This window comes from Atractosteus spatula, chromosome 17, assembly GCF_055471065.1.
Source record: "Atractosteus spatula isolate fAtrSpa1 chromosome 17, fAtrSpa1.hap1, whole genome shotgun sequence".
NCBI lineage: Eukaryota > Metazoa > Chordata > Actinopteri > Semionotiformes > Lepisosteidae > Atractosteus > Atractosteus spatula.
The window spans coordinates 4253671-4274362 of record NC_142722.1 but is presented as its reverse complement, the minus strand read 5'-3'; the positions used below and the strand labels follow the sequence as shown (position 1 = coordinate 4274362).

The window sequence follows — 20692 nt, the reverse complement described above, 5'->3', positions numbered from 1 at the left end:
CGATTAAAACGCCAAACGAGGATGTGCTGTTTGATTGCAAGTACAGCGTATGCCGATAGGAAAACAGCGAATCTTTTGGCTTAGTGAAATTTAACAGAGCTGTGGAGGAGAAATGCGGAAGTCGGTCTGGTTTAGCCGATTCGGCTGGAGATGTTCCGCGTTCTTCGATTGGATAGAAACAAATATCAGACCAGTTCCTGCGATCATCTAATCCACAGGGCCTGTCAGTCACGAATGTAGGTGGGTGCTGTTCTACCGCAGCCTGTTTGTGCGTTCTGCTTCTGCAGAAGCTGACACAAACACCCAGGTGTGTGAAATAACAGTAATAATGTAGTGCTCAGAGACCGTCTGGAGGTCCGGCTGCGTGGAGGGTGGTGAGCCAGCGAGGGTCTGCAGTTGCAGTTCTTGTTAGCCTTTCCCCCTGGGGGTGTGTTTGCTCTGCATGAGCTGCTCATCCCTTCCCTGTCGATTCTGACTGGGCGTTCCAACGGAGGAGGACAGCTCCAAATACGGCTCGTTACGGCGATTCCTGAGCAGCCCGAGATCCGTGTCCGTGGCCACAGGCCCTTTGCACACTCCATACCGATACAACTCCAGAATTCAAATCTGCGCACGTCGAGTTGTATCCACAACCTGCTTCTTATAAAAGGATGGATGGATTAGCAGCCATATCACCCTGCAACTCACAGCTGGCAGCCCCACTGAAGCTCAGCAGCTGTGAGCCTGGTCAGTACCTGGAGGGGAGACCTCCTGGGGAAAACTAAGGCTGCTGCTGGAAGAGGTGTTAGTGGGGCCAGCAGGGGGCGCTCACCCTGCAGTCTGTGTGGGTCCTAATGCCCCAGTATAGTGACGGGGACACTATACTGTAAACAGGTGCCGTCCTTCGGATGAGACGTAAAACCGAGGTCCTGACTCTCTGTGGTCATTAAAAATCCCAGGGCGCTTCTCGGAAAGAGTAGGGGTGTAACCCCGGCGTCCTGGCCAAATTTCCCATTGGCCCTTATCAATCATGGCCTCCTAATAATCCCCATCTCTGAACTGGCTTCATCACTCTGCTCTCCTCCCCACTGAGAGCTGGAGTGTGGGGAGCGTTCTGGCGCACTATGGCTGCCGTCGCATCATCCAGGTGGGGCTGCACATTGGTGGAGGTGGAGGAGAATCCCCATTACCTGTAAAGCGCTTTGAGTGGAGTGTCCAGAAAAGCGCTATAAGTGTAAGTAATTATTATTAGAAAATAACACCCAAGGTTATTCTCACAAAACTTGTAACCTCTTTAAAGCGTACTTTTTTTAGACCGACTCATTAAGATTAAAAACTGGATGTTTAGATTAGCTTATAAGATCCCTTTTCTGGCACAACAGGTTACAACACCTGTGCTGCACGTGGTGTTTATTTATAGTATGATCGTGTTCATCGCATTTTGGAATCGAACCATGCAGCTCTTCAGCTAGGCTGATGTAAGATCTCCCAGCTCTTGGTGCTGAGCCAGCAGCTCCCAGCAAAACCTGGAGTGGGGTCTGATCGCTGTCCCTGCTACCCCTCTCCCCATGCAGGCGGTCTACTCCCATGATAAAGTCAAGATGGAAGGCACTATATCCCAGCAGACCAAGCTTATCGACTTTCTCCAGGCCAAAATGGACCAGCCCTCCAAGAAGAAGAAGGTGGGGCTCCCTGTGCTCGAACCCAGATCACTTCTGGCCTGTGGCTCAGATCGAGCGTAGTTTCTGTTCTTATCAGTTTAATATCTGCTAGGCCCCCTGTGAGGGGGCTGCATATTAAATGGATTTTTGCCTCTTCCGCTCCTGCATTGACCTGATATCGCAGTGTTTCCAGGACCGGTGCCCCATCTCCTGTGGGCTCAGACTTTGGTTAAAAACAGAGACCAAAGCAGCAATACAGTAGTCTGATTTGCTTCAAGCCGAAATACACGTCACTGCCCACAATGCACCGGGGCACAGGGCTGCAACAGAACTGCAAGGTGAAAGGTCACCTGACGGGGGGGGCGGGGGTGGTCTGGTCGCGGTGGTGAGTGCTTGCCGGTGTCTTTCCCCGCTCAGGGGATCTTCGGACGCCGGCGCGAGGAGCTGGGGGGGCCGTCGCAGGTGCCCTTGCCCTACAACGACATGAAGGCGGCGCTGGAGAAGGAGCGCCTGCGCTGCGCCGAGCTGGAGGAGGCGCTGCAGAAGATGCGCGTGGAGCTGCGCGCGCTGCGGGAGGAGGGTACGCATCATCGCCCTTCTCGTTCGCACGCCAAGCATCCCAGAGTCAATGAACAGACAAAAGTCTCAACGTACACTTCATTACATTAATATGCTAAATTATTTGAACATTAAAGCCTGGTGATGAATAATCTCGTGCTGGGACGGTACTGGACTGCCTTTTAGTCCCACTGCATAGAGACAGGAACAGCTCTGCCAGCTCTGCCAGCTCTGGTTGTGTGTCATGTGATGCGATGTACCAGCCAATCAGCGCGCAGCATGCCTCGGCCAATCAGATTCGCTCACACGGTGTGTGGAGCCTCAGGGTGGGCCCCCACTCAGCACAGTAAAACCAGCGACAATGCTGTCGTTTTTGCATGTAACAGTTTTAGTAGAGTGTATTGTATAGAGTTCACGTATTTCCGTAAGATCTCTGCGAATACACTATGTGAATCACTGACGGGTGCTTCCATGCATCCCATCCCATCTTGCTGAGTCGGGGGCTTCCAGGCTCAACCATGGAGAACCAGGCCTGCATTTCCGGGTCTGTCTCTGATGCGATTGCACCTTGACTGAGCAGTTCTCGCAGCTCGTGACATGAGTTTGCCGATCGACCTTCTTGAAAGTGTTCTGGTTCCTGGGCTTGACCGCAGCGTCTTCGCCCCTGTTCCCCCAGCGGCTCACTTCAAGACGGGCGACCACCAGGCCCCCTCCACGCCCGCCACGGCCCGGCAGCAGATCATCATGTCGGCCATCGTCAAGTCTCCCGAGCACCAGCCCAACCCCATCAGCCTGCTGGCGCCCTCCTCCTCCTCTCGCAGGAAGGAGACGTCGACGCCCGAGGGTGAGTCTTTTGTGGGGGCGGGGGGGGTGTATCTTCCCCTGGCAGGGCCATTCGATCCTCTCCAGGGCTCGGGTCGGGCCAGGCAGAGTCTTCAAAGAAGTATCTGACAGCACGCCACTGCATTTTCTACCAGTGACGTCCAGCCCAGAGAAGCTCATTTCCTACGTTAACAGCTATTTTCTGTCCAGGTTATTTCAGTGTGCAATGCTGGGAGAGAGACTTAATAATAAAAGTTGCTGTTGCCCTGGAGACACACATCGCCCCCCCAAAGTGTGACAAGTCATCCATAGCAGTGCAAGGGCTTCTGGGATAGCAATGAGTATGTTAGTTCCATTGTCCTGCATTAATTACTTAACGATGTGTATCAGTGCCGGCAGACCTGGTCGCCCTGGTTCGTCGGCTGTAACGCCAGTCATGGTGTATCTGCCCTGTGTCCTGTCTGCCTGTCCCGTTCTCCCTGGCTCTGTTTGCCTGTGCCTCAGAACTCTCTTATCTTCTTTCTTTCAAACTCTACAGAGAGAAGGAGAGTCACGTTTGAAAGTAAGTCTATAGACCCCTGACACCAAGAGGCCTGCATTTCATATTTCCCTTTCTATTCTGTTTTTATTATGATTTCTTTTTTTTGCTCCCCTGTCAAGAAGGCTCAAGGGATTGGATTTGCTCAGCTCAGCACCAGGATCACAGCTCTATCCAGTTACTGCTGGAAGGAAGTGGAGCTAAGCTGGGGGTTCTGACCCGAGTGGAGCTAAGATCAGGGCTCTGACCTGAATGGAGCTAAACTGGGGGCTCTGACCCGACTAAGCTGGGGTTGTGACCCAAATGGGGCTAAGATGGGGGCTCTGTCCCAATTAAGCCAGGGTTCTGCCCCGGGTTGAGTTAAACTGTGGGTTCTGACCTGGGTGGAGCTAAACTGGGGGTTCTGACCCAGAGGGAGCTAAGCTGGGGGTTCTGACCCAACTGAGCTGGGGTTCTGTCCCAAATGGGGCTAAGATGAGGCTCTGTCCCAATTAAGCCAGGGTTCTGACCGGAGTCATGCTAAGCTGGGGTTCTGACCCAAGTGGAGCTAAGCTCAGGGTCCTGACCCGAGGGGAGCTAATCTAGGGCTTTGACCTGACTAAGCTGGGGTTCTGACGCCAGGAGGTTCCCAGGTTGCCCCACGAGGTGCTGAGCCTTGATCTTCACCCCTGGGGCGAGGTGACGGATGGACGCTGATGATGCAGCTGATGATCACTCTAGCGACCCTGTCTTTGGTCTTTGCGGTTCACATGTGACCCGCGCTCGTTAAAGAAACAAACTGGACAGCTCCAGGGACAGAGCTGGTCCCGTGGTGCTGGGCTGGGTAGACCTGACCCGCGGACCTCTCCCCTCATTCCCACGCGGGCTCGATCCATCCCCGGTCGCCATCGGAGCCCCACCCGGCTCGTGCTGGTTATATAGAACCCCAAGCATCTTATTTTTTGAGTTTGTTTTTTTGAAGGAGGTGATGGGTTACATCCCCATAAAGAGGACTCGTGTTGGTTTGTCAGTGCCTCCTGTGCATGTGTGCTGGTCTCTCCTCAGTGCCTTCGTGATCGTTTTTGTCATGAGTTCACACAGTGTCACATTTTTCAGTGTTGTGCGTATCTTTGCCTCGTTTCCGTCCCATGACTGTTATTCCTACTGGAATGGTAACTTGTGCCTTGAAGTTGTATTTTCTGCACAAGGTGCAGCTCTGTGGTCCTGCCAGTCCAGGACAGTGGTAAGTTCCTTCGCTGGACGAGAAAAGACACTGTAGACTTCAGAATGCTCTGCCCTTAAACGTTCAAACACTGAAACAGCAGACGCTTGTTTACAAGATTAATTTCTCTGTAAATCAGCAAAGGGCTTTATGACACAGATAAGCCTTTTCTGCTCTTAACGAGATTTATTTTAGCCACCCGTAAACCGGGAGCCATCTGCCCGCGCTGACTCGGAGGCTCTTGTCCCCTGTGTGCGCCGTGTCTGCTGAGTAACGGTGTGGCTGTGCTTGTTGTCACTATTGGCTTGGTGCAGAGTACAGCCGACGGGTGAAGGAGAGGATGCACCACAACATCCCCCACCGCTTCTCCGTGGGGCTGAACATGAGGGCCACCAAGTGCGCCGTCTGCCTGGACACCGTGCACTTCGGGAGACAGGCCGCCACCTGCGTAGGTAAGCGGGCGCGGGCCGGGCAGTCCGCCTCCCAGCGGCCCGCGGGGTGAGCCGGTCCGGGTTTTGCCGCACGCCGGGCACATTGTGACCGCACGGCCGGTCCTGGGCGTCAGCTGGGCTTGTCTGTCAATGGAGAATATCAGCCTGGAGACGACAAAAACCTTCATCATTTTTAAGAAAACGTTGTTCTAACCGCAGAGTTTCTAAAGAGAAATTAATTTTCCTTTACCAGTCCAGTTCTCTGTTAGTATAACAGAGGTAAGAGATCCAGGCTGAGTCGTTAACACACACACACACACACACACACACACACACACACACACACACACACCCTGAGGTGGCCCTGCGGGGCCTGGGTGAGGGGGGGGGGGGCGTATGTGCCTGTTGGGGTTTGAAGTTAACCGGGGCGCCCCAACCTGGAGTGTGCGAGACGACTGGGGGGGGTGTGGTCAGCAGGTGACAGGTGTGAAGCTGCTCAGGAGCCTCACCCCCACCCCCCTGAAACTCTGGTGTGTCTTAACGGTGTTTTCTCTCCTGCTTTAGAATGTCAAGCAATGTGCCATCCAAAATGCTCCCCCTGCCTTCCAGCCACGTGTGGCCTGCCCGCCGAGTACGCCTTGCACTTCTCCGAGGCGCTGAGCCGCGACAAGGCCAGCTCGCCCGCGCAGCAGGTCAGGGAGGCCAGCGGACACGTCCGGCTGGAGGGCTGGATGAAGCAGCCGAGGTGAGCCGGGGGGCCGGGCGGTCCCGGTCGGCTGCTAATTCTTTTCCCCAGGGCGCTCTCTCCTGCGCTGTGTCTTCTGGTCAGCCCTGCCTCCCTCTCCCCCCAGCCAGCCGCTGGAGGCCCGGGCTCCGAGCTCCTTGAATCCTTTCAGACCCCCCGGCTGTCCGATGCCTTGCTCACGCCTTGTCGTTCTTCCTGTCAGGAATGGGAAGCGGGGACAGCAGGGCTGGGAGAGGAAGTACGTGGTTCTGGACGGCACCAAGGTGATGGTTTACGAGACGGAGCCCAGAGAAGGTGAGGCCCCCTGCCCGGCTGCTCTTGACTAAACCCACTGCTTAACTAGACCATTTTAATGGCAGCTTGCAGGTTATAGTTATTCAGTTCAATGTATTTTTATATAGCGCCTTTCACAACAAGGTTGCCCCAAGGCACTTCACAATGCTGTGTGACAGTACAGGACATGACAATACAGAAAGAGAAAAAGCCAGAAGACAATGGAGGAGAGGAACTAAGATCCCCTGTCTAAGGAGAAAAGGTCCAAGGTCAACTGGCTGCCCAACCCCTAAGTTAGCATGAAATCTCCATGAATCTCCATTGTTACCCTGAGATCTCCCGGCAGTTAGCATGAAATCTCCATAGATCTCCGTAGTTATCATGAAATCTCCACAAATCTCCATAGTTAGCATGAAATCTCCCAGCACTCTCACAGATCGAATTGAGCAAATGATCTGGTCAGTTTAGGGTTCGATTAACCTCCTTAGCGGTAACCCCAAGCTCATCTCAGGATGATAATCCCCTGCAGAAAGAGATGAGCCTGAGATTGGTGTGACTAGTGTAGCACACAGATCAGAATTAAAAACCCTGTCCTGCTGAGTTACTGCGAAGCGCCTCTTTTACACCAGACTGCTGAGGGAGAGGAGGAGCTGAGATTCACGCCTGAAGAAGCTGAACTGGGATTCAGGTGTCCTGTCTTGACTCTGTAATGTGTATCCTGTCTGGGATGGACGGGGCAGGGTGGCGGTGGGGTGCTGTTGGCACCAGGGGGGGGATGTGGGACGTGACGTCGGCCTGGTGCGCGCGGTAATGGCGCCCCGTGTCCCGCAGATTCGACGAAGCCGCAGGAGGAGCTCGACCTGTGCCTGCCGGAGGTGGAGGTGACGGTGCACGGAGCCGTGGGGGCATCCGAGCTGGTCAACACTGCCAAGTCAGGTACGCCTCCCTGCACAGCACTGTACTCCTGCTTGCCGTCTTCAGACCGGTGATGTGGTGCAGTGGAGCTCTTGTGCTGTTTCCTGCATTTCTGCCTCTGACTGCCAGCCCAGAAACGCTTGTGCCCACTGCCACCTTGAAGTACTGCAGGTTTGGGATTCGCATAGAGTGGCCAGACAACAAAAGTACTCATTTTGTATTTTATCTGGGCCTCAGTGTGCAGTACCTCTTTCTCTCTCTCTCCTGTCTCCAGATATCAGGTGTCTCAGTGTGCTATACCTTTCTCCTCTTTCTAGATATCCAGTGTCTCAGTGTGCTGTACCTCTCTCTCTCCTGTCTCTAGATATCCAGTGTCTTAGTGTGCTGTACCTCCCTCTCTCTCCTCTCTCTAGATATCCAGTGTCTCAGTGTGCTGTACCTCTCTCTCTCCTGTCTCTAGATATCCAGTGTCTCAGTGTGCTGTACCTCTCTCTCTCCTGTCTCCAGATATCCAGTGTCTCAGTGTGCTATACCTTTCTCCTCTTTCTAGATATCCAGTGTCTCAGTGTGCTGTACCTCTCTCTCTCTCTCTCCTGTCTCTAGATATCCAGTGTCTCAGTGTGCTGTACCTCTCTCTCCTGTCTCTAGATATCCAGTCTCAGTGTGCTGTACCTCTCTCTCTCCTCTCTCTAGATATCCAGTGTCTCAGTGTGCTGTACCTCTCTCTCTCCTGTCTCTAGATATCCAGTGTCTCAGTGTGCTGTACCTCTCTCTCTCCTGTCTCTAGATATCCAGTGTCTCAGTGTGCTGTACCTCTCTCTCTCCTCTCTCTAGATATCCAGTGTCTCAGTGTGCTGTACCTCTCTCTCTCCTGTCTCTAGATATCCAGTGTCTCAGTGTGCTGTACCTCTCTCTCTCCTGTCTCTAGATAACCAGTGTCTCAGTGTGCTGTACCTCTCTCTCTCTCTCCTGTCTCTAGATATCCAGTCTCAATGTGCTGTACCTCTCTCTCTCCTCTCTCTAGATATCCAGTGTCTCAGTGTGCTGTACCTCTCTCTCTCCTCTCTCTAGATATCCAGTGTCTCAGTGTGCTGTACCTCTCTCTCTCCTCTCTCTAGATATCCAGTGTCTCAGTGTGCTGTACCTCTCTCTCTCCTGTCTCTAGATATCCAGTGTCTCAGTGTGCTGTACCTCTCTCTCTCTCTCCTGTCTCTAGATATCCAGTCTCAGTGTGCTGTACCTCTCTCTCTCCTCTCTCTAGATATCCAGTGTCTCAGTGTGCTGTACCTCTCTCTCTCCTCTCTCTAGATATCCAGTGTCTTAGTGTGCTGTACCTCTCTCTCTCCTGTCTCTAGATATCCAGTGTCTCAGTGTGCTGTACCTCTCTCTCTCTCTCCTGTCTCTAGATATCCAGTCTCAGTGTGCTGTACCTCTCTCTCTCCTCTCTCTAGATATCCAGTGTCTCAGTGTGCTGTACCTCTCTCTCTCCTGTCTCTAGATATCCAGTGTCTCAGTGTGCTGTACCTCTCTCTCTCCTGTCTCTAGATATCCAGTGTCTCAGTGTGCTATACCTTTCTCCTCTTTCTAGATATCCAGTGTCTCAGTGTGCTGTACCTCTCTCTCTCCTGTCTCTAGATATCCAGTGTCTTAGTGTGCTGTACCTCCCTCTCTCTCCTCTCTCTAGATATCCAGTGTATCAGTGTGCTGTACCTCTCTCTCTCCTCTCTCTAGATATCCAGTGTCTCAGTGTGCTGTACCTCTCTCTCTCCTGTCTCTAGATATCCAGTGTCTCAGTGTGCTGTACCTCTCTCTCTCCTGTCTCTAGATATCCAGTGTCTCAGTGTGCTGTACCTCTCTCTCTCTCTCCTGTCTCTAGATATCCAGTCTCAGTGTGCTGTACCTCTCTCTCTCCTGTCTCTAGATATCCAGTCTCAGTGTGCTGTACCTCTCTCTCTCCTCTCTCTAGATATCCAGTGTCTCAGTGTGCTGTACCTCTCTCTCTCCTGTCTCTAGATATCCAGTGTCTCAGTGTGCTGTACCTCTCTCTCTCCTGTCTCTAGATATCCAGTGTCTCAGTGTGCTGTACCTCTCTCTCTCTCTCCTGTCTCTAGATATCCAGTCTCAGTGTGCTGTACCTCTCTCTCTCCTCTCTCTAGATATCCAGTGTCTCAGTGTGCTGTACCTCTCTCTCTCCTCTCTCTAGATATCCAGTGTCTCAGTGTGCTGTACCTCTCTCTCTCCTGTCTCTAGATATCCAGTGTCTTAGTGTGCTGTACCTCCCTCTCTCTCCTCTCTCTAGATATCCAGTGTATCAGTGTGCTGTACCTCTCTCTCTCTCTCTCCTGTCTCTAGATATCCAGTCTCAGTGTGCTGTACCTCTCTCTCTCCTGTCTCTAGATATCCAGTGTCTCAGTGTGCTGTACCTCTCTCTCTCCTGTCTCTAGATATCCAGTGTCTCAGTGTGCTGTACCTCTCTCTCTCTCTCCTGTCTCTAGATATCCAGTGTCTCAGTGTGCTGTACCTCTCTCTCTCCTGTCTCTAGATATCCAGTGTCTCAGTGTGCTGTACCTCTCTCTCTCTCTCCTGTCTCTAGATATCCAGTGTCTCAGTGTGCTGTACCTCTCTCTCTCCTGTCTCTAGATATCCAGTGTCTCAGTGTGCTGTACCTCTCTCTCTCCTGTCTCTAGATATCCAGTGTCTCAGTGTGCTGTACCTCTCTCTCTCTCCTGTCTCTAGATATCCAGTGTCTCAGTGTGCTGTACCTCTCTCTCTCTCCTGTCTCTAGATATCCAGTGTCTCAGTGTGCTGTACCTCTCTCTCTCCTGTCTCCAGATATCCAGTGTCTCAGTGTGCTATACCTTTCTCCTCTTTCTAGATATCCAGTGTCTCAGTGTGCTGTACCTCTCTCTCCTGTCTCTAGATATCCAGTCTCAGTGTGCTGTACCTCTCTCTCTCCTGTCTCTAGATATCCAGTGTCTCAGTGTGCTGTACCTCTCTCTCCTGTCTCTAGATATCCAGTGTCTCAGTGTGCTGTACCTCTCTCTCTCCTGTCTCTAGATATCCAGTGTCTTAGTGTGCTGTACCTCCCTCTCTCTCCTCTCTCTAGATATCCAGTGTATCAGTGTGCTGTACCTCTCTCTCTCTCTCTCTCTCCTCTCTCTAGATATCCAGTCTCAGTGTGCTGTACCTCTCTCTCTCCTGTCTCTAGATATCCAGTGTCTCAGTGTGCTGTACCTCTCTCTCTCCTCTCTCTAGATATCCAGTGTCTCAGTGTGCTGTACCTCTCTCTCTCCTGTCTCTAGATATCCAGTGTCTCAGTGTGCTGTACCTCTCTCTCTCCTGTCTCCAGATATCCAGTGTCTCAGTGTGCTATACCTTTCTCCTCTTTCTAGATATCCAGTGTCTCAGTGTGCTGTACCTCTCTCTCTCCTGTCTCTAGATATCCAGTGTCTTAGTGTGCTGTACCTCTCTCTCCTGTCTCTAGATATCCAGTCTCAGTGTGCTGTACCTCTCTCTCTCCTGTCTCTAGATATCCAGTGTCTCAGTGTGCTGTACCTCTCTCTCCTGTCTCTAGATATCCAGTGTCTGTGTGCTGTACTTCCCTCTCTCTCCTCTCTCTAGATATCCAGTGTATCAGTGTGCTGTACCTCTCTCTCTCTCAATTCAATTCAATTCAAGGTGCTTTATTAGCATGACCGATGGGTACAATCAGTGTTGCCAAAGCAAATGAAAGTAATGATATTTACATGAAACAAAACAAAAATAGAAGTAAAATAAAATCTACAGACATATTACAGACATTTACAACAAAGACATATTATACAATATTGACATATTCTGTAGGCGGCTGGAGCATTATTGGGAGACAGACTCACTGTTCCTCAGGCTGTGACAGGAGATCACATACTGGGCTGCCAGTTCAACTGAGTTCCCTCCTCCCTCTCCCAGTAGGATTGGGACCCGTTGTGATTCTGGCAGGTGTGGGAACTCTGGGATTAGATTTCTGAATTTCGGGAAGAATGTTTCTCTAATCCCAGAGTATCTGTCACAGTGCAGTAGGAAGTGCACCTCTGTCTCTATTTCTCCCCGCTGGCAGTGGGAGCACAGCCTGTCCTCTCTGGACAGCCAGGTCTGCCTGTGTCGCCCAGTTTCTATGGCCAGGTTGTGGTCACTGAGCCTGTACTTCGTCAGGGTCTGTTTCTGTTTGTTATTTTTTATTTTGGTCAAATATTCAGCTAGTGTGTATTGTCTGTTTAAGGTTCTGTAACATTCCAGTTTATGTTGTGTCTGTGTGTGTGTGTCCCAGTGTGTGAGATATTGCTGTTTGATCTGTGCTGTGATGTGGTTGAGTCTGGGTTGTGGTGCTCTAGCAGTGCTGTCCTGAGGCTGGTTAGTGTCGGTGTGGCTCAGGTCGGTGAGCCTCAGGACCAGCTGGCTCAGGGGGCTCTGTTTTGGGCTCAGCTCTTGGCTCAGCAGGGCTTTGTGGTGGTAGGAATTTTGGTCACTGTTTTTTAGGTGTAGCCAATACTTGAATATTCTTTTCTGTATGTTTATCAATAGTGGGTACTGGCCTAATTCGGCCCTGCACCCGTTGTTAGGAGTTCTTCTCTGCACACGGGGGATGTTTCTACAGATCTCCATGTGCAGAGTTTCTGTGGGGTGTTTGTCCCATTGGGTGTAATCCTGGTCTGTGAGGGGACCCCACACTTCACTGCCGTATAGGGCAATGGGTTGGATTACACTTTCAAGTATTTGGAGCCAGATTCTTGTTGGTGGGTTGATGTTGAAGAGCCTCTTTCTTATTGCGTAGAAAGCCCTGAGTGCCTTCTCCCTCAGTGCCTTCACTGCCAGGTCAAAACTCCCGGAAGAGCTGATGGTGAGACCGAGATATGTGTAGCTGGATGTGTGCTCCAATGTGTTGTTGTTCAGTGTGAATTTGTACCTGTTTCCCTGAGGTCTGGCTTTCTTCTGGAAAACCATAACTCTGGTCTTGTCCAGATTGACTGTCAGTGCCCAGGTCTGACAGTACTGCTCCAGCAGTGCCAGGTTCTGCTGCAGCCCCTGTTCTGTGGGCGACAGCAGGACCAGGTCATCTGCGTAGAGCAGGAACTTGATTTCTGTGTCGTGTAGTGTGAGACCAGGAGCTGCAGACTGCTCCAACATTCCTGCTAATTCGTTGATATAGATATTGAACAGTGTTGGGCTCAGGCTGCAGCCCTGTCTCACCCCGCGGCCTTGGGTGAAGAATTTAGTCCTTTTGTTTCCAATTTTCACTGCACATTTGCTCTCTGAATACATTGATTTAATGATGTCGTACACTTTGCCCCCTATGCCGCTTTGGAGTAGTTTATAAAACAATCTCTCATGCCAAATCGAGTCAAATGCTTTTTTGAAATCGACAAAGCAGGCAAAAATTTTTCCTTTGTGTTTTTGGTGGACGTGTTTGTCTATCAGTGTGTGCAGGGTGTAAATGTGATCAGATGTGCGGTGATCTGGCAAGAAGCCAATCTGACTTTTACTCAGGACATTGTGTTCGGTAAGGAAGGCCAGTATTCGTGTATTCAGGATACTGCAGAATACCTTCCCCAGGTTACTGTTCACACAGATGCCCCGGTAGTTGCTGGGATCGAGTTTATTTCCACTCTTATAGATGGGCGTGATCAGTCCTTGGTTCCAGGCCTCGGGGAAACATCCAGCTGTCATGATGAGATTGAGGAGTTTGAGCAGGGCTTGTTGCAACTTTGGGCTGCTGTGTCTCAGCATCTCATTTATGACACCATCATGGCCACAGGCTTTGCGTGGTCTGAGGGCCTGGAGTTTGTCCAGTAGCTCCTGCTCAGTGATTGGGGAGTCTAAGGGGTTTTGGTTGTCTTTGATAGCCAATTCCAAAATTTTGAGTTTTTCATAAATGGTGTTTTGGTCTGATTGATTTGTATTTGGGAGCTTTTCATACAGACTTTCAAAGTATGTTTGCCAGATTGTTCCATTTTGGATGGCCAATTCTTCTGGTTTTGATTTGTTTAAGTTGTTCCACTTCTCCCAGAAACAGTTCTGATTTAGTGACTCCTCAATTTCTGCAAGTTGTTTGTCTATGTATGTGTTTCTTTTCTTTTTCAGCGTGTGTTTGTAAAGTTTTACCATGTCACAGTACCTGAGTCGCAGATCTGTGTTGTGTGGTTGTCTGTGTTTTTCATTTGAGACTTTTCGTAGTGCATTTCTGATGTTTTTGCACTCCGTATCAAACCACTTTTCTTTTGCTTTTGTTTTTTGGTAGTTTTTTGATTTAGTTGTTTTTAGCTTAGATTTTGATGCTAGTTTGTGGAATAGGTGATTTAGTTTTTGTGTGGCCAAGTTGATGCCTAATTTGTTGGTTTGATACGGAGTGTTTAGGAATGTGTCCATCAGTGTCTGAATTTCGTCATCGCCCAGTGCAGTTTGGTATCTCTCCAGGCTGTCTGTGTCCCATCTGTACGCCTGGTTGAGGTCATACAGCTGGCTGGGCTGTGTCCGTGTGTCTCTGTACTGGTGTGCTCTCTTCATGTAGAGTGTGATCTGGCTGTGGTCGGAGAGGGGAGTTTGTGGCCTGACAGTGAAGGCACTGATACAGGAGGGGTCCAGGTCGGTGATGGCGTAGTCCACCACACTGCTACCCAGAGCTGAGCTGTAGGTGAACCTGCCTAGAGAGTCCCCTCTAGTCCTGCCGTTGACGATGTACAGGCCCAGCCCTTGACAGAGCTGCAGCAGCTCGCGCCCGGTGCTGTTGACCGTAGTGTCATGGCTGCACCTGTGTGAGGTGACCGGTGTGTGGTACAGAGGGGATTGTCCGAATATGTGAGTGTTTCCCTGTGTGCTGGTGAAGTCTGCCAGTGTGCCTGTTCGTGCGTTGAGGTCACCATAGAGCAGCACGTTTCCCTGGCCCTGGAAGTGACCGATCTCCGTGTGGAGACTGGGGAGAATTCCCTCACTGTAGTAGGGGGATTCTGAGGGCGGGATGTAGACAGCACACAGGAAAACCTCGTTTTCTGTACAGATGGTATTTCTTTTGATTTTAAGCCAAACTCGTGACTCTTCTTTCTTTACTAATTGTATGGAGTGACTGAGCTCCGCTCTGTACCACACAATGATCCCCCCAGAGTCTCTGCCCCGGGTGATTTGGGGTTTTTTGACAGAGGGCACCATGATCTCCTTGTAGCCTGGGGGACAGTGGGTAGCCAAGTCTCCCCGACACCATGTCTCCTGTAGGATCATGATGTCTGTCTCCTTTACATCCTTGATAAATTCAGGATCAGTGCTCTTCAGCCCAAATGCTGACGAGCCCAGACCCTGAATGTTCCACATACTTATCTTTAGAGATCTCATTGTTATCGCTTGAATTATCTTTGCAAGTTGTTATTGTTTTCTGGAACTGTATCAAATTTGTGTTGGACATTTACATCATCGACAGAAACAAGTATTGTGCTGGGTTTTTGTCTGTCGCTGTGGGTGGTGGAAGTTCAGCTCATAAGCCGGGTGCAGATGAGGTTCAGGAGCTGCCGGATTTCTCCCAGCTCCAAACCGCTCGGGACTGCTGGTCTGGCCAGGGCTGCGGCGTAGCTGTGCAGGAGGGGCTCGGTCCGGCTCTGTAGTTGTGCTGGGTGGGGAGGGGTTGTGGTTCTGGTCCGGTTCAGCTGCTGGTCTGGGTGAGGGGCATGGGGTGGGGCGCTGGTTCTGGTCCTGTTAGGTCGTTGGTCTGGGTTGGAGGGCTGTCTCTCTCTCTCTCTCTCTCTCCCTCTCCTCTCTCTAGATATCCAGTCTCAGTGTGCTGTATCTCTCTCTCTCCTGTCTCTAGATATCCAGTGTCTCAGTGTGCTGTACCTCTCTCTCTCCTCTCTCTAGATATCCAGTGTCTCAGTGTGCTGTACCTCTCTCTCTCCTGTCTCTAGATATCCCCTATGTGTTGAAGCTGGAGTCCCACCCCCACACCACCTGCTGGCCAGGCCAGTCCCTGTACTTCATGGCTCCCAGCTTCCCTGACAAGCAGCGCTGGGTGGCCGTGCTGGAGTCCGTCGTGGCCGGAGGGAGGAGTTCACGGGAGAAGGCAGAGGCTGATGCCGTGAGTACAATCTTTGGTTTAGTAAGTAAAATTTTAAGAAAGAAATGAGAAATCTAAAAAGAATACATCCTCTACCAACTTTGTGACACGGAAAATCAACAGGCCATTGCAACCTCATACCAGAGGCCCTGCAGTCTTCCGTTTATAGTGATCTCAAAAAGAGTGCTCGATGACAGACCTAGAAACAGTCTTCCTGAACTAATCTGGCAAATAGAGTGCCTTGCAAATGTATAGAGACCCCTGCTGTGTTGCCCTTTATGCCATGACACGCCAAGGCAGTGTGGTGCAGTCAGAGCAGAGCTCTGCTGTGATAAGTACCGAGGGGCGGTGTGGCGTCACGGCACCCAGCCCGCGGATCCGCAGGAACATCACAACTCCTGGACCGGCTGCATCCGCTGCGGAGCCGCAAGAATAGGAATCCCCTTCGCAGCCTTGCTGTGTGGCCTTTCTGGAAGAGCGGGCTCACGCGCAGGCGCTGCCCTTGCAGCCTGTGGCCCTCAGGGGCCCGTCGGCGCCCCGCCGGCCGTGCTGTAACGAGGGCGAGGGCCACGTGCTAGGGTCAGCTAGGGTCACTTGTCTTTTAAAAGGTCTTTTTTTTTTAACATCCTGACAGAGAACGTGTGTCTCTCTCCCTGTGGTTAACTGGATCTCTTTCTCTTTCTCTCTCTCTCTCTGTCCTGACTGTCCTCCTGCTCCACGGTGTCTCGCCCATTGCGTATACGTATCTATAACTCTGCATGTTGATATCGGTGTTGATCTGCCTGTCCTCCCCATCCCATCCTGTGCGCCTGTGTTCATAGGCCAGTGCTTCCAAAAGGCAGATGGCTCTTTCCCCATTGGTGCAGGTAAAGAGCTGTGTGAGGCTGCCTTCTGCTTCACCCCACACCTGCTGCCAGCTCACTGACCAGACACGTGTCCCTTTGGGGTTCAGAGCCCAGCGCCCCTCTCGGCTCCCGGTGGGGTTCAGCGCCCCTCTCGGCTCCTCGGTGGGGTTCAGAGCCCAGCGCCCCTCTCGGCTCCTCGGTGGGGTTCAGAGCCCCTCTCGGCTCCTCGGTGGGGTTCAGAGCCCCTCTCGGCTCCTCGGTGGGGTTCAGAGCCCAGCGCCCTTCTCGGCTCCTCGGTGGGGTTCAGAGCCCAGCGCCCAGCGCCCCTCTCAGCTCCGGTAGGGTTCAGAGCCCAGCGCCCAGCGCCCCTCTCAGCTCCGGTGGGGTTCAGAGCCCAGCGCCCCTCTTGGCTCCCAGTGGGGTTCAGAGCCCAGCGCCCCTCTCGGCTCCCGGTGGGGTTGAACTCTTTTTGTGCCCAGCCTAATTCCAGCTACCCACAGGGAATTACTCTCAGCAAAACCTACCTCAAAACTCTTTGCTTTTGATTGGTCTTTGCTGTGAATGCAAAGCTCCTCTTGCACAGTTTGAATACACAGAGAGGGGTGTGGGTACGTCCATGCTGAGGGAACACGGATCCGCGGAGAAACTGAGGATCCTGCCCTCAGAGACTCGGAGAAACCGCCTGGGACTAAAAGCAGAGTCTACTCTCACGTGAGGTCCCGTGGCTGCTTAGTGGAACCCCTGCCGCCCTGAGACTAGTGCCAGGTCCCTGAGTGCAGCAGCACCTTTCACACGGCTTCATCCTCATCCCCATCCCCGGCTGCTCCCCCGTCGCTACAGCATGAGCCCTTGCACCCTCGCCTTCCTGCTCTCCCCTGCTCGTGCCTCGGCCTTCACTCCCTGTCCAGGTCCAGACCTGCCACGTCACCGTCTCCATCAGCGTGGTTGATGTAGATGTTCAGTTGTTCGGTGGTCTCCTGTCCTGGTGGTGTTGAAGGGCTGTGAAGAGCTGCAGAGAGACTGGGGTGGCCTCCTGCCTCGGAGCCAGGCTCCTGCCGGCTCTGTCTCCTTGTTCAGCTGTTAACGGTGCTCAGAGGGTGCTGGCCAGCAGTGTAATCCGACCCAGGGAGCCTAATGGAAGCTATGAGGCAGTGGATTTAGGAAAAAGGACGTTACAAGGGGTGGTGAATTTTAGAAACAAACTGCCCAGCTGCGTTGTTGAAGCTGATTCCACTGGATCTTCCTGGATGAGACCCTGGGATCAGTGGGGCACTAGCGCCCCGAATGCAGCAGCCTGAATGGCTCCTCTCGTTTGTGACATGTCTTCTGTTCTGAAACCGAGAGATCTGAAGGAGGTGTACCCCGCTTTTCTGTCATTTCATGAGCTTTCAGACTTGCTGTGAAGCAGTTGGGAAGTCAGGGAATGTAGCCCAGTTAAAATGCCACAGCCGAAAATGGCCCTGAAGCTCCAGCCGGTCGAGAGTCTTCACAGCTCGTCTCCTGTCAGCCCGGGCCCGTGGTCCTGCCGAATCCGGGTTCTGTTCCGCTGTGTATCTGGGTTCCTGTCTGTGGTATCTGTGTCTCATCAACCTGGTGTCTACAAAAGCTGAAAATCCGTTTTAAAAAACTGCTCTGGGATGTTGTTAATCTGACCAGAGCTGTTCGGCACCCTGTACTGGAAAAACGCTATTAAACTCTTCGTGTGCCAAACTTTACCAAAAAAAAAGGCATTTTCCAACAGATGAAGCTGCATAGAAATGAAGATTTGCGGGAGTTTATTGCGTTAGGAAGGCAGCAGACTGCACCTTCCAGAAAACAGGAGGTGTGATGTCAAGGCTCCAGAGCTACCGCTGGGTCTGCATCTTGGCACTTTGCAGAATGCTGAGGCAGTCTCCAAGAGGAACACCACTTGATAGCAACATTGTACTGCAAAGTCAGGGCTTCTTTCATGAGGCAGTGACTCACTTCTTCCGTGCCTCATGCCATTGTATGAGCAGGGACTGCGTGTCTTTTCAGCTAAGAGTTGGAATTGAGAGGCAGAAGCGTGAGGGGTGACCTCTGTCTGACACACCCTGCCATGCAATCAAACTGAAAGAGCTGCTTACAGAAGATGGAGCCGTTAACTTCGGTGAACCACAAACCCCACTGATATGAGCTCTATATATGAGCTGATCCTGATGCACAGCCGTTAGAACCTGTTTTTGTGGACATCTGGCTCACAAAACACCTCTCCTTTTGAAGCAGAATAGCAAATATCTTAAGTCCACACATCCCTACTCTTGTTTAAACAAGGTAACAATCTCAAAATCAGCTCAGGCTGGTTGGATGGGATGGTTTCTGTCCCTGCGAGCAGGCTGGCTCACAGGGCAGTCGCTCACAGGATGTGAAGAGAGGCCAGACATCTCCCAAAACCCGCCTCGGAGCAGACCCTAGCAGGACGTCTCGGGGTAAGTGACCGGCCCCTGTCAGTCCTGCTGCCAACCTGCTGTGCTGTTTCCTGTGCAGAAGCTGCTGGGCAACTCCCTGCTGAAGCTGGAGGGGGATGACCGTCTGGACATTAACTGCACTCTGCCCCTGACCGACCAGGTAAACGCGGTGCGTGAGTGGGGGGTGCGGGGTGCGGGGGTCTCTCTCTGTGTTTCTCATGGGGCAGCCATCAGCGGGGGGCTCCCGGGGGCTCTGGGCCGGGCGAGGGCAGGGCAGGAGAACTAGGCTGCTGTGGTGTGTGAGGTAGTGTGGGTTGACCAGTAGGGGGCGCTCTCTTCCCTCTTGTTTTTCTGTATACCTGGAGTTTCAGGGAGGTCCTAGTTAGTGTGAACAGGAGAAGGCTGCAGACAGGTCGCACCACAATGTCTTTAGATCTTTAACTCCGGGGTCAGTCTTTCTTGTATGCAGCTGCCTTTTTCATGCTGATCACCAGCTCGAAGAGCTGCTCCAGGAGCTGTGTAGCCGCACAGTAACACCACCTCTCTCTCCTGAGCAGATCGTGCTGGTGGGCTCGGAGGAGGGACTGTACGCACTGAATGTGATCAAGAACTCTCTGACCCACATCCCTGGCGTTAGCTCCGTCTTTCAGATCCACGTGCTGAAGGAACATGACAAGCTGTTGATGATCGTGGGTCAGTACAGTTTCTGCACTCTGGCAAACACGGCCATTGCTGAAATATCCTATGCCAGGCCACCCCAGAGACCACCACTCCAGCCCCCTGCTTTGCAGTGCCACCAGCTACCTCACTTACAGCAAAAATCCTTCTAATTAATCATTTAATTGTTATCAATGTTTAAGATAGGCTAGTCCATAATTACATCTTTAAATGTGTGACTGTTCAGAGAGCCCTGTGTCTGTAGTCAGTGAGTCTGGGCTGTGTGACTGTTCAGAGAACCCTGTGTCTGTAGTCAGTGAGTCTGGGCTGTGTGGTCTTGCAGGTACAGAGAGCCCTGAGTCTGTAGTCACTGAGTCTGGGCTGTGTGACTGTACAGAGAGCGCTGAGTCTGTAGTCAGTGAGTCTGGGCTGTGTGACTGTACAGAGAGCGCTGAGTCTGTAGTCAGCGGGTCTGTGCTGTGTGGTCTTGCAGGTACAGAGAACCCTGAGTCTGTAGTCAGCGGGTCTGTGCTGTGTGGTCTTGCAGGTACAGAGAGAGCCCTGTGCCTGATTGAGATTAAGAAGGTGAAACAATCCCTGTCCCAGTCCCACCTGCCTGCCCAGCCTGATCTCTCTCCATACATCATCGAGACGGTCAAGGGTTGCCACCTCTTTGCTGCTGGCAAGGTAATTTTGCACTCTTAACACCCAGCTTATTGCAGCCAGGAGAGAGCTTGACAGCAGTGTCCCCTAAAAGCATTTCCTTCTGCATGCAGGCTCTGCACTTTGTTTTTGAGAATATCTCCTAGATCTGTTAACTCAAGTTTAATAATAAAGGTGCATTTTTCATTTTTATTTTTCTGTTTCTGATACCAAAGCCAGTATGTCAGGTTTTGAGCGTCCCAGAATGGTTACCTGTCGAGAAGTGCTGATTACAGACTGTCTGTTCCCACAGATTGACAACGGTCCCTGTATCTGTGCTGCCATGCCCAATAAAATCACCATCCTGCGCTACAATGAGAGCCTCAACAAGTTCTGCATCAGGAAGGTGAGTCGGGACCCTCCTGCGTGGGCAGTGAGCATCAGCCAGGTAACAAGTCACGGTGCACACAGGCTGCCTGGCCAGCTCTCTCTAAACACTGCACATGTGCTTGAGTTGGCAGAAAGGCAGGAGGGGCTATAACAGATCCTGCTGGATCTGCCTGCTGAGCCCCGGAGTTGCCCGTCCCTGCCCTGTGTCCTGTGCCAGCCTGCCTGCCCGCGTCGCTGGGCTTCTCCCTGGGCAGAGAGAGAGAGAGGTGTTGTCACGCCGTTCAGGACTGTGTGATGTCTCCCAGCCCTCTCCGCTCTGACCACCAGAATCACTGGGAGAGCGGAGCACTTGTCCAGACCAGCCAAGCTGTGGAGCTCTTGTGCTTTCAATTAAAGCGCATCTTTCAAAACGGCACCCGAGATCTGGGAAACTAAAATTAATCAAGGCATCCAAGATGATGATGATGATTGTTAATCATAATCATAATAATGGGTGTAGTAATACATACAATAGTAATATTAACAGTCGCGACTCCCC

The 20692-nt window shown here is 51.9% G+C and overlaps 1 protein-coding gene and 1 pseudogene across 1 annotated transcript in view; both read left to right on the top strand.

Annotated features, from left to right (window-relative positions):
• Positions 1–20692, top strand: part of citb (citron rho-interacting serine/threonine kinase b) — a 77142-nt gene that overhangs the window by 50581 nt on the left and 5869 nt on the right. Inside the window, exons 30-43 of the mRNA XM_088936051.1 lie at positions 1554–1661; positions 2058–2220; positions 2875–3042; positions 3559–3582; positions 5074–5211; positions 5755–5935; positions 6138–6229; positions 7040–7144; positions 15046–15215; positions 16016–16060; positions 18545–18625; positions 19023–19158; positions 19670–19809; positions 20078–20170. Coding sequence (XP_088792177.1) covers positions 1554–1661; positions 2058–2220; positions 2875–3042; positions 3559–3582; positions 5074–5211; positions 5755–5935; positions 6138–6229; positions 7040–7144; positions 15046–15215; positions 16016–16060; positions 18545–18625; positions 19023–19158; positions 19670–19809; positions 20078–20170 — 1644 coding nt within the window. The remainder of the gene's footprint in view (positions 1–1553; positions 1662–2057; positions 2221–2874; positions 3043–3558; positions 3583–5073; positions 5212–5754; positions 5936–6137; positions 6230–7039; positions 7145–15045; positions 15216–16015; positions 16061–18544; positions 18626–19022; positions 19159–19669; positions 19810–20077; positions 20171–20692) is intronic.
• On the top strand, positions 1688–1849 carry LOC148818862 (U2 spliceosomal RNA; annotated as a pseudogene).